At 39.3% G+C, this 12,583-nt stretch overlaps 1 protein-coding gene across 1 annotated transcript in view; it reads right to left on the reverse strand.

The window, feature by feature from the left end:
• The window catches only part of AFF2 (AF4/FMR2 family member 2), a 313,841-nt gene that overhangs the window by 11,192 nt on the left and 290,066 nt on the right, over positions 1–12,583 (reverse strand). Inside the window, exons 17-21 of the mRNA XM_015626354.3 lie at positions 12,141–12,212; positions 11,689–11,782; positions 8,927–8,974; positions 8,365–8,414; positions 3,827–4,041 (exon numbers count right to left, since the gene is read on the reverse strand). Of these exons, the coding sequence (XP_015481840.1) occupies positions 3,827–4,041; positions 8,365–8,414; positions 8,927–8,974; positions 11,689–11,782; positions 12,141–12,212 (479 nt within the window). The remainder of the gene's footprint in view (positions 1–3,826; positions 4,042–8,364; positions 8,415–8,926; positions 8,975–11,688; positions 11,783–12,140; positions 12,213–12,583) is intronic.

Below are 12,583 nucleotides of genomic sequence, written 5' to 3' on the forward strand. Positions count from 1 at the left end.
TAAGCTGAAATATTTTTCTGTTAAAGCTATGGAGATGGACAATAGTGTTCTGAAAAAAACCTCCTTTAATTCATGACAGAGTATATTGGGAGGAATGGAGTGTTCAAAGTGTGGATTTTGAGCAAAAAGTAAAGTAATTGTGATACAGTGAGGTGCTGGAACAGAGTGGAGTGAAGATTTGAGGCCTTAAGGGCAATGAGAAAACTGTTTTCCAGAAAAGCTCACAGAGACAGATGAAGAGAACTTTTGCCTTTGAATAATTCATCCTTAAAAAATTACATTCCTAGACTCATGGCCCATACACACCTCAGAGTGATGTGAAATGGGAAGAGTGAACTGATGACAGATTTCTGGGCAGCTGGCATCAGAGAAATAGAAAACTATAACAGAAATAGTTTTCTAGTGAGAAACTCCATAGATTAGCAGAAGAAGACTTCTGTTTCTCTACAAAGGCTGCTGAAAAGACTCTAGCAAGAATTGGGACTGTTTTAAACACCAAAGTTCTAAAGTTTTTTGTCTCTATGTTGTCATGTGAACAAAGGAATGGTGGGTAGTAGGGGATAAAAGGGTTTTCTGGAGGTTTATTCTGGTGTTCTTATTCTTGTAGTTTTATTAATAAACTTTCTTTATTTCCTTTTAAGTTTTAAGCCTGTTTTGTTCTTGTTCTAATCCATATCTCACAGCAAGAAATAAGTACTTTTTAGTTACTGCTTTAAAACCATGACATTTATTTGGTGCGTTGGCCGGGAAAACGAAATTGGCAAATCTAAACCATTACAATGAGAGAACAAGTTTTGCTCCCTACAGAGCTGAAAGTTTTCTACTGTAGAGAAGAAGTCTTGCTTTCTTCAGAAGCATAAAGAATTTGATCTGATCTTGTAAAGTCAGCAGAAAAATTTGATGTTATCTGTGGTGAACAACACCACTTTAGGTGATCCAACACAAACCATCCCATGGGCTTTGTGAAATTTGCAGTTTAGTTTGGCCTGCTACAGATGCAGATTTATGCCAAACTCCATGTACTCTCCCCACACTCTCAGCTCTCTGGAGCAGGAGAGATTCCACCAGAGGTACATGGCAGTATGTTCCTGCTTTATTTTTCAAAACAGATCAGCTTGGCAGGTCACAGTTCTGCTGTTCTCCCTCTTGCATTTTTATTTTAATGGAACATCTTTTGTCCGGCTGATAAAGAAAGGCTTCTTCTGTCTGCTGCTCTGAGCCAGCTGGACATGAGTCAATTTCAAACTGGGAGCATGCAGGTGGTCTCAGAGGAGCACAAAACCTAAGCTGACAGCCATGGACAAGGGGCAGCTGCACAGCTCCTACAACATGGAGGAAATTTCTTGAGACTGCATGGGTATGATGTAAGAAACATTTATGACAGCAGTAAGACCCTGCTGAGGTAATTGCTATTAGGCCACAGTTTTATACCCATCTCAGGACTGATCATCAAGGACATATGCAAGACACACCCTGTGATTCAGAAGACAACAGAAACAATCAGAGCTGACCACAGAAACCCACAAAAGTGACTGAATCTGGTTGGTTTTGGTTTTATTTATTTTTTTACAGGAACTAAATTTTTTATCTTATCATGGTTTCTTTGCAGGAATATGGGGTGTTTTTTTGGTTTTTATTTTAGTCTTATTTTAATGGGAGGGGGAAAAAAAATCTCATTTTTTATAATGAACTGACAGCCCAAGCTCCTGAGAGAGAGGCCAAATGATGACCTGGCACTCACAGCAGAGTCTGGGGCTTGTACTGTCCTGTTTGCTGTCATGGAGCAGTTTTGAACCTCCAGTCCACAGGCCAGTGCATCAGAGATTGGGCAATGCACCAGAGCTGAGACAGCTGGCAAAGGTGGATTGGAGATCACTGCAGAGAAAGGGGTGAATCCTGTTCCAGCCAACAAGATGAAGGGGATTTGAATTATTTGAGAGGTGCTGATAACATCTACTAAAACAGTTACAGCCAGTTTTCATGAAACACTGTAATATTTCTCACATCAAAGTGTCTTGAATACATTCTTTTTTAAAGAGAATCCCTCATGTGGCATGATGAAGACCTGAGGAGTTCTATCAAAAGCTCTCATATACTTTTTGCTACACCATGATTTTTTCAAATTGCAATTTGTGTTTAATCATGCAACTTAAAAGCAAATACTTAATTAGAAATGAGGTATATTTCCAGAAAATATATAAAGGCACACACAGTATAGCATGTAGGAAAAGTAGATCTCTCTCCAATGGTTTATAACACTTAAATGAAATATAAAGTAACATGAACTTTGCATTCCCTGTAACGTGTCTGCAGGTTGTGAAACAAGATATGAAAGAACAGGTCACAACCTTAAATGTCTTAAGTGTTCATGTGAGAAACCCTTATTCACACATGCAGTCCCAGTAAAGTCAAAGGGACTGCTCATCTGAATAAAGAGTGTTCTTATATGGCTTTGCAGAATTGGATTTATTTGATCGTAAATCAAAATGAGAACAAAGAAGAGAGTAGGGAGGAAAATGCAGAAAGAGAGTCAGCAGGTTTTTCTCATCCAGCTCTAGGACTGATTACAGCAGTAGCTGGGTACATTTTCTGTCTGCTGGCTGAATGCCTGAGCTATTTTGATTTAAAACCATGCAGAACATTTAACAACTCCACAACACACAGGGCTAATTACAAGATTATCACCATCTCTTCATCCTATCAGTGCATCTTTTTGCATTCCCACTGTAACATTCTGCATTACATTTGACAGGGAATTCCTTTCATATTTTGTGAAAATGGATGCAGCAATGGAAAAAATACAAAATGACTGCACTGCTACTAAATTAATCAATGTGAACAAAGACAAGAAGCAGTGGGGAGGACTGGACAGAACTTCTAATATTGTTCCTCATCCAGGGATGGATCATTATGACCCACCATTCAGACATAAAACTATAAATCTCAAGCTCAGTTTCTCTAAATCAGTGGAAATTTGCCACTGACATTAATGGGAGTAAGATCAAAGTGCATACACCAAGAACACTTGTCAGGACACGTCAGCCATCTGAAATCTCACTATAATTTAAGAGAATGAGCCAACTCATGATGAGACTATTTCAAAGTTAGGCTCCGCACCTCTAGTGTCAAAGGCAGCTTTCTCAGTGACTTCTGTAAGCCCAAAGCTGGAATCTGAATAATTACATTATCATGGGGAAGTTCACAGCTGGCTAACAATAGGCCAAATTTGTCCCTTAATTCTAAGTCAGCCACTCCACTATACTTGATAAAACCCAGTCACAAACTGCTTGCCAAAACTCCTTTGAAATGACTGTGGTAAAGACTTACATTTTGTTGTTAGGAACAAAGAGATTTACAATTCAGTCATAGGAGAGTCAAGGTCATAGCTTTCAGTGGACATCTCCTACTTGGACTCCCCACATAAACATAACATCCAATGTTTGCTTATTATCCTAGCTAGCATTTTAATATTCTTAAACCTGTTGACAGAGCAGCCTGAAAATAACCTTGGTGCTCTATGAGAGGCTGAAACTGTGAACGAATTTGCAGACTTAAAAGCTCTCGTCACTTGGGGTTTGTGTTTGCTAAATTATTTGCCAGCTGCTCTGATAACCCCATGTTCAGCGTGTGTTACACATCCTTCTCTGTTCCTGACAAGAGAAGATATGCATTGGCTACAGCAACCAGCAAGCAGATTTGGTCTGTTTGCTCAAGCTGTCACAGTTGTGCTCTTAGATACGGTGGTTCTGGGTCCAAATCCAGAGAGCACAGGGAAAGCTAAAGCTGGGAGCCAAAGTGGACACAGAAAAAGTGGAGAGGGTGGCACCTTTGTTCTCCTTGGTCAGCTTGTCAGCCATGTCCCAGTGCTCATAGCTGCGCAGGACATTGTTGGTGATGTTGACATGGCTGGCAGCCATGTGGTGGATGCGCTGGGGGATGGTGATGGTCCCGGCCGAGGACGAGCAGGTGGTCCCTGTGCTGCTTCCAGCAGAGCTGACGGGGGATGGGCTCAGGGACATGGGTGAGGGAGTTTCTGTACTCCTGCAAGAGGGAGAGAGAGAGTGAGTCCCCCTCACACCACCCACTTCACTGCCATCCTAAATGCACTTGAAAAGTTAACTCTGCACCCCAGTCAAGGGAGAGTGTGCAGTGGTACCTCCTGACTTTATGAGAAAGGATATCTTATAAACTGGGAATGACAGAAAATAAATAGGGATTTAATTATCCTTTTAAATGAACCTGTTATTTAAAAAAAAATAAAAAAATCTATCATAAAAATAGAGCAATCTTTCAGAGAAAGAAGCATCTCATAGCTGTAGTGATTTTTCTACCTGCTGCCAGAAGCTGCAATGGCAGTTACAAAACAGTGTGCAGTATTGGCTTATTATCAAAGTATTTTCTGGAAACCACAATGACAGTTTGCTCCAAAAACAGTCCCCAAAGTAAGTAAAGAGCAAGCCTTAAAAGTACCCTGCAGAGCAGTATTAAGACCTGAGGGTACTACAGGATTTTGAATATCTCCATAGGATTCTTTCAGGCTATGAAGATTTGTTCTAATTGCCTACAGTTCATCCACATAGCTCTGCACAGTGCAGTGTTTTAAGTTACCTACTTTGTGAGGCACTAATGTTCTAATATAGATTTTCCTTTAATTCTAACACCATCAATTAGGAATCACCTGCTGGCTGCAGGCAGTGCAGTGGTCAGCTCAGCAGGCTCTTGTTTAGAGCTGTGTAGTGCTGAATGCTCACAGAACAGCTATTCTCTTGGAAAACTTATAGGATCATGGAACTGTTCAGGCTGGAAAATACCTTTAAGATTATTGAGTCAAACAGTTAATCCAGAACTATCAAGTCCACCAGTAGCCCATGTCCCCACATGCCATGTCTACACCAAGACACTTTTAAATACCTCCAGGGAAGGCAACTCAACCAAGTCCCTGGACAGCCTATTCCAGTGTTTGACAACCCTTTTGGTGAAGAATTTATTCCTAATCTCCAATCTAAACCTTCCCTTGCACAACTCGAGGCTATTTCTTCTTGTCCCATAACTGGTTACTTGGGAGAAGTAAAAAGAGCCACCCTTCAGCAGATCCACACTCCTGCCCAACTTGGTGTCACCCACAAACTGACTGAGGGTGCCCTCAATCCCCTTCAAGATCAAAGGGGCTCTGGATCATCAGTAAAGATGTGAAACAGTACCAAGCCCCGGGGAACACCACCGGTGACCAGCCCCAGCTGAATGCAATTTCAATTATCCATTTGAAAGCACTTGCCTAAAAAGAAGCATTCTATTTTCTGTGGAATACACTTGAGATGCAGGGCCAAGACACATCTGGCACTCTATGCATGAAGCAAAGAGACCAAAACTCTCCAGACAGGGATGTTGCAACCCCTCCCTGGACACGCAGCTCTAGGTGCCTCATCCTGTGCAACAGCATCAAGCTCAGTCAGTGAGCCTGATCCAAAGCCCAGGATGGAAGGGCTTTTGGCTTAAAGCCTTTTGGCTTTAAAGGCCACTGTCAGTGGCCCTGCCTGGGCACAGACCTGGTGACACCTCGCAGGTGCTGCAGGACAGACTGACATGACAGCACAGCCTTGGGATGAAAGGCACTGATGGCAACAGCTTTTGCTGCAAATTTTACATAAGTGCCCGGCTATTACCTGTGCTCCACAACAGGGTCCTGTGAGACATTCTTTTCCCAGAGCTGGAGATCACATTGATTTGGCAGCTTTTAGCTTTTTACCCAGCTTATGGATTAGAGTGAAGCATGTCCTAATGCACAAATGCTTTATTTTTAAGTCTCAAAACATCCTGGTTACCTGACTTGCCACAGTGCCTTTATTGCACAGAAGAGCTGAACTATACTAGATTAGGTCTGGGAGCAGTTAAAAATGATAAGTATCTGAGGAGACCAAGAGTATTTTGTTAGAGCCACTTACAACCAGCTGACGCACTTCTGCTAAATAAAGCACATTGTTCATTGGATTTACCCTGTTGTGCACAGCCATTATTACTGTGGTGAGTCTACTAAATCTCTGTATTTTGTGCTTTCTGTCACTAGAGGTGGGAAACATTTCTGTAATGAAACCAGGGAATATTTGTTTCATTGCCAGGATGGAACCCAGGCCAACTCTGTAGAGGTTCTCAATCCTTTCAAATGAGTAGGCAGAAATTCCAGTAAGCCAAGCTGTGGTTTTTGATGGATATGAGATCCTGACTAGACTACACTCCATGGCAATGGATAATCTTTGCTTTGTTAAAAAAAAATATTTGAGATTACTCCACTGTCCCCCCATCCTGCACCAGGCTGCTGCTCCATTTCCACTGATGCCATACAACGGATGGTGTTTAGTCTTTTTTTTCTGTGATGTGTGAATTCTCTTCCCATCTGACATAGATTTGCATGGGATTAAGAGAAAACTGTAAAGCAAGTAGCCCTGGGGAAGGCAGAGCACAAGCTGCCAATGGCAGCATCAGACCCGTGACAAACCTTGGAGCCACTGGGAGCCACCTGAGATAGACAGCAGCTCTGAGCCAGCTGGAGAGCTGTTTTCTTCTGAGACTCCGCACAGAGGGACTGAGTGTGGACTGTGGTCTTTGTGTGTTGGGTCACAGATGTCACAATAATGCTGTTATAACAAGGCCTTGTCACTCAGTTACTCTCACATGTCAAGTGCTTCCTGCTCTGAATAAAAGAGATGTGAACTTTCAGAGCTTTCCTTCCTTATCTCCAAAGTTAGTGGGAAGAGACTGATCAGCTGGGTGTTATGTTAGAAGTGATGCTGACCCGAAGGCTGAGTTTCTGCTGCCTACTTTGCGGCCAGACAAGAATTTTCTCCTCCAGTCAAAACCCACTTATTCTCAATCCTGGACACCTAATAGTTCTTTTAAATAGTGAGGGAGATGTCATCACCTGCAGAGCACACACTTCATACGGATCTATTATAGGACAGGAATAAAAGGACAACTTCTGCTCCATTAAATGTTTATGTACAAGCCCTTTAAGGAACAGAAGAGATGTTATGCTCCAGTGGACTACTTGATCACTATAACTTTATGTTAACATCTATGTATTTTTATTACAATACAAGGTTTCACTAACACTTAAATGCCTGGAAAAACTGGCACATAATGAATAATTCAATTTATTAGTTGTTTTTCCAGTGTTAAAATATCTTTTCAGTTTTTATTTAAAGTGCTTTCTTATTTCATCACTTTAGTTTGTGTTATAATCGATACTTTAATAGCTCTATACATACATATTCAAGATGACTTTCAGTATTTGGAGTGAGTATATATGCATATCTATACCCAAAAATATTTTGAATTATCTGAGGCAATATTAAATTTTAAGCAAAATGCTGGAATTTTTGGTTTTCCACTGATTGAGAAAACAAAGTCTGTTTGAAAACTTCAGTTCTTTGTGTGCTAAACTTCAACCCCTCCTTTTCTGTTTCCTTAGAGTGTCTAATAGTAATTTCTTCTTCTGAACCATCAGAAAGAGACCTTTAACAATAATCATTTTCACCTAGAATTTAGGTGAAATTTTCATCTACTCAAACAAAGATTGAAAAAAAAAGTGAAGTCCTTCACCTTTGTTTTACTTGTATCTGGATGTGTGACCAGGACAAAAAAGCAAGAGAAATGTGTGTTGGCTGGAAACAGCCATTGCAAGGTAAAGGTAAGGATGCAGCAGCAATGCATCTCCACTGAACAGCAGATCATAACTGACCTGACTTCATATTTAAGGTGTAGGTGTTTTAACATTAGTATGAAGCCACTGATAATTGGCTGACTAAGTGCCTTTGCATTTTCACCACTATTATACCTTCAGTTTTATCAAACAGCAGTTACCATATATCAATGAAATATTCATTGGTCTTTCACTGCTGAATGAATCATTGAAAAATCATTGTAATGAAGGTTAACTTTACTTTGGCTTCCTAAAGTGACATGGTAGTTTCCAGTTAATTAATTGATATTTTTATGGCCTTCATTTGGCTTGAGAAGTAAGCTGTCATAAAATCCAGCATTGACCCACCATGTCTGATTTTAGACTTGAGGGGGGTTTGCACAAATGGAAGTGTGATTCAGGTCTTCTTCCTGCCCACACTGGATCATTCACAGGGGCATTTGATTTATTCCAGTGGGAGCCCCTCACCCCCATGAGCCCAAGGCAGTCGTATGATCAATTCTGTAGCCCAGAAGAACAGTTTCTACATGATACATGGTCAAAATATACCTGCAGCTCCCAAAACACTGATCCCATGACTTGTCCTTTGCCTTTAGAGGCAATAAAACACTTCCCTCCTCTTGGAACAACTTGTTCCCAGACAGAAGTACTCAGCAGAAAATACTCACTTTCCATTGCCGCCCCAAGGTGAGGGGGCCTGAGAGGCTTTTGAAGAGTTCTGTAAGTACAAAATCAAAATGTAAATACATGTGATGCAAGTACATGAATACTGATGACACAAGGCTCAACATTCCCCCTGTTCATTTCAAGAGCTACAGTGCATGGAGCAGAAAAGCTCTGCAGATCGGTCCCATAATTAAGTGGCTGGTGGCTGATTGGTAGGTTCCAACCAATAGCTTGAAAAATCATTTGATGAAAGAGGGAATAAATTCCAGTAAAAGCAGATGTAGGTTAAAAAAAAAAAGTGGTTTAACTACCACTGAAACTTATTCTACAAAGTAAGTGCTTCAGAGTGCAAATGACTGCTTATCTTTAGAGGGACCTTCAGTATTTTAATAAGAAACAAAAAGAATTTCACTTGATGCTTTCATGAAATTGATCCCTCCCAAGTTGCTTAGGAAAGGTGGCCTGGGATTCAGACAGTGGTATAAATAAAATTATTAGCAAGGATCTGCTTGAATGCCTAAATGCTTTTTACATATTTTAGTTGCACAAATTGACTTTCCTTACCTGCTTACTCATTCTGCCTTTCACGTCTGTGTAGCACCTTGTAAAACCCTGTACAAAAAGATTGCCGAGCAACAATAAAGCCCAGGTTTTTCCAGTCTTGCTCAGACTGAGTGGTATCTTAGTTCCCATACAAAGTGGCAGTATTAGGGCTGAGTGTGCCTTCTGAAAACAATCATTCAGCTCTCTTGCTGAGAAGTCAGCACACACAGTGAAAATTCAATCAAGTTTTACAAGTTCTCTGCAAAGTATTACCCACATTATTACAACACTCATCTGGTTACTGTAATCACTATTTTGCATGCGAAGCACAGAGACTCAGTGGAGCACAGAGAGTACCCTTGACTTCTAAACTACAGCTCACAGCCCACCATTTCTGACCAAAGCAGAAAACATTGTTCAAACCACAGCACTGGCCTGTCCTGGGCATTCTGCACAGCAGCCACTGCTTGTCACAGAGGATGTGAGCATGACTTGGGGTCTTTCGCGTATGGAGTGCATGTGGGAAAGACGGAGATCTTAAACTGATTCTTAAGACTGAAAGTCTTCAGAAAGTGAGAAGCCTTTACTGTTAATTTCTCCTGTCTGGGGACTGGACCCAACAGTATCTGGAGACAAATAATAGCTCTGTCAAGATTAAGACTAGATCTTGGAAGCAGTTATTTGATAATGAAAATATTTAGCAAAAATATTTCAATGACTACTGACAACACATTTTCGAAAACTGAAAATCTGCCTCAGACTTTCAGAGGAAATACATCACAGGGTATCACTTTTTCTAATCGTAAAACGTTTGATTTCAATTTAAAAAATGATCACTTTAATGGTATTTTACTCCAAGTTGCCTCAAATTTCAAAATTTATTTCATGATTAAATGGCTATTTTCTGTTTTGAAATCTTAAAAGTACCATTTTGAAGCTTTTAATTGAAAATTAATCAGAACCAGTTCTGCCCACAAACGGTTTCAATTTGAACAAAGTGGCATTTGTGAGGAAAACTATAAAGAACAATTTAGATGAAAAATTCCTCCCCAGCTCTGCTGTAAACAGTAGGCTGCTTCTCACAGTTAAAATTGTGAAAAAGTTTGAATAAGAACTCTATTCAAACACCTAATCTGTTTCACTTGTATTACAGATTCTTGCTAGTGAACACTAGCAAGAGAATATGGTGCAGCAATACAAAACTAACACACAGTTAATAGCTCCCACTCTTTTCTTCTCCTGTGCCTTTATTACAGAAAGAACCTGAACATATAATCTGTATAAACTCAAAGTCTGCTTCTGGCAAATGAGTTACAGTGTCCATAGCACATACACTGTAACATTACCTGAAACACTTAGCTTCAACTGGATGCCTATGCCTAGCATCCCTGATTTGTCTATTTTATCGCATTTTTATTTTTTTCTCTTATTTTGATTTACATTAAAAGACATTTTCTTACACTGGGAGTAGTAAGTATGTTCTTCATTTCAACCAACTTGCACAGTTAGGGAAAATAAAGTGGCTTTAAGGCAAGAAGAGAATCTCCCCTGCTCCTGCCATTATTTTTTTTAAGAAATCATTACTTTCTGCAGAAAAGGTCTATTTGTCTAATAATCCTTTCTTTAAGATACAATCTACATTCATCCTGGATAAAATCTGAAGCAGCTGGAATACTTTTCATGAAAATCCTGAGGTTACAAATGTGCATAGTTCAAATTTAATTTGTTGTGCAAATTCCTGACTGAAAACTCCATGAGCACAACAGAGGCACTCCTAATGGCACAAGAGAGCCCCCATTTAACCATAAGATTAGGACTAACATTACTGAAGCTGTACAGAGAACTATGCACATAGAGGACACATGGGTAGTCAGGACTATGGCTGCTACTGGAGTTTTGACAGTACTGGAGTTTTGGAGTTTTATAGCAGAAGGACCGTTTTATCATCTTTTACATGAAAATATGAAAACTGCAGTGTTAAAGGTTTTTACAGGTTTGCAGTACCAATATGTCAAAGCCTGGAACAAATTCGTAGAAGCTGAAAACACCAACAAAAAATGACTGATGGGCTGACAAGCCATTATAATTACATAATTATAGAATAATATGTAGTAATAAAGTAAAAGAATTAATGTATGCTTCAAACAGCATTAACCAGTGAAATATAAGTAACAAAATGTCATAGTGGAAGAAAGAATCTATTTCTCTCAATCTAGGAACAGTGAGGATCTATCATTCTTACACTGGGTAAACAGCATTTGACAAGGTAAAACAAAACATCCCCAAGTCATGACCACTGGATCTCTCCTCAATTAAGGCAAACCTTCAAGATGCAGGTAAGGTAATTTGAAATTCCACAGAAAGAAAAGGAGAAATCTCTGAAACTGCAATAAGCTTCAGGAAATCTCACTGAGTCTAAAATCTAAACTCAAGTAATTACAGCCTAAATAATTACTTTATTATGGTTCACTGGGGGTCAGGTCAAAACCACTTGCACATTGAAACCTTGGAAGAATCAGAAACTTGCATAAACATTACATGTTGTTGAGAATAATGTTATTTTTGTAGAATCACTGAGTATGGTCCTTTGAATTGAACAAGTGACTAATCCAAAAATCCCCCAAATCACTTCTGTCCCCATTCCCTGGCAGTCATCCTGCCTGCATTTCCTATGAAAGAAGTTAAATGTGGGACTTTCAAGTCATGCAGTTGTACTTGAGAGAGCTCTTAGTGCTGGTATGAATTTCATTTCATATCAATAAATTAAACAGAATAAAGATTACCTTAAAATATTCCATCAGAGATCTGGAGTACTTCATAGCATGGTCCTTCTTTAGTTTAAACATTCTCAAGTAGAGAAGTGATAAGCATCGGTAGCTGTGGTAATTAGAAAAGGATTATGTTAATTCCATTGCTTAATGAAAGTCATAAACTGTAAAAAAAAAATAAAAAGCTGACCTATATTTTGCAGTTTCTGCTCTAAGGTTACATTTTGAAGCATAAGCAAATCGAGAAAAAAAAAATTGGTCAAAAGCATTAAAATCCCATCTTGATAAGAGTATAAATTAGAAGAACAAATGTTTAGTCAGCTGCTGAAGAAATCCATTAGTTATCCCTTAATAGTTTAATGGAAAACAAGAATAATGATCTTCTGTAAGCTGCTTAAGTAATTCAGTACTTTTAAAGTCCTCCTTAAGATTTTAGCTGCTTCTCTCATTGTCACAAAGTGACTTACCATAAAACTGCTAATTTCTTGTCCCCTTCTGTGGCAGAAGAGCCTGTGAAATTCTTGAGTCTCATTGCATACCTTGTCAGAAAGGTGAGAGATAAGAAATTGAGAGTTAAGATGTTTCCAAAAATAATCAGATATTCTTCTCCAACTGCAACAGTTATTGGTCACAGTGCTCTGTAATGGAGATCAATGTAAAATTCAACAGAAAGCATCACTCAATATCTGAAGGCCTTAGGTAAATCACCAATTTTTTTGGCCAAACGAACTGTTCTTGGGCGTTTTAATGATATTATAACCAGCCAGCTAGGCTGAGTCCCGCAAACATTTGGGACGAGTGTCAAACAGAAGCATAAGATCTTGGTCCTATATGTATCAAAATGTAAAGTAATATATAATAAGGTTATATATATATATATATAATACTTCGGGCTTGAATAATATCTTTA

The sequence above is a fragment of the Parus major genome, chromosome 4A (assembly GCF_001522545.3).
Source record: "Parus major isolate Abel chromosome 4A, Parus_major1.1, whole genome shotgun sequence".
In the NCBI taxonomy this organism is placed as follows: Eukaryota; Metazoa; Chordata; class Aves; order Passeriformes; family Paridae; genus Parus; species Parus major.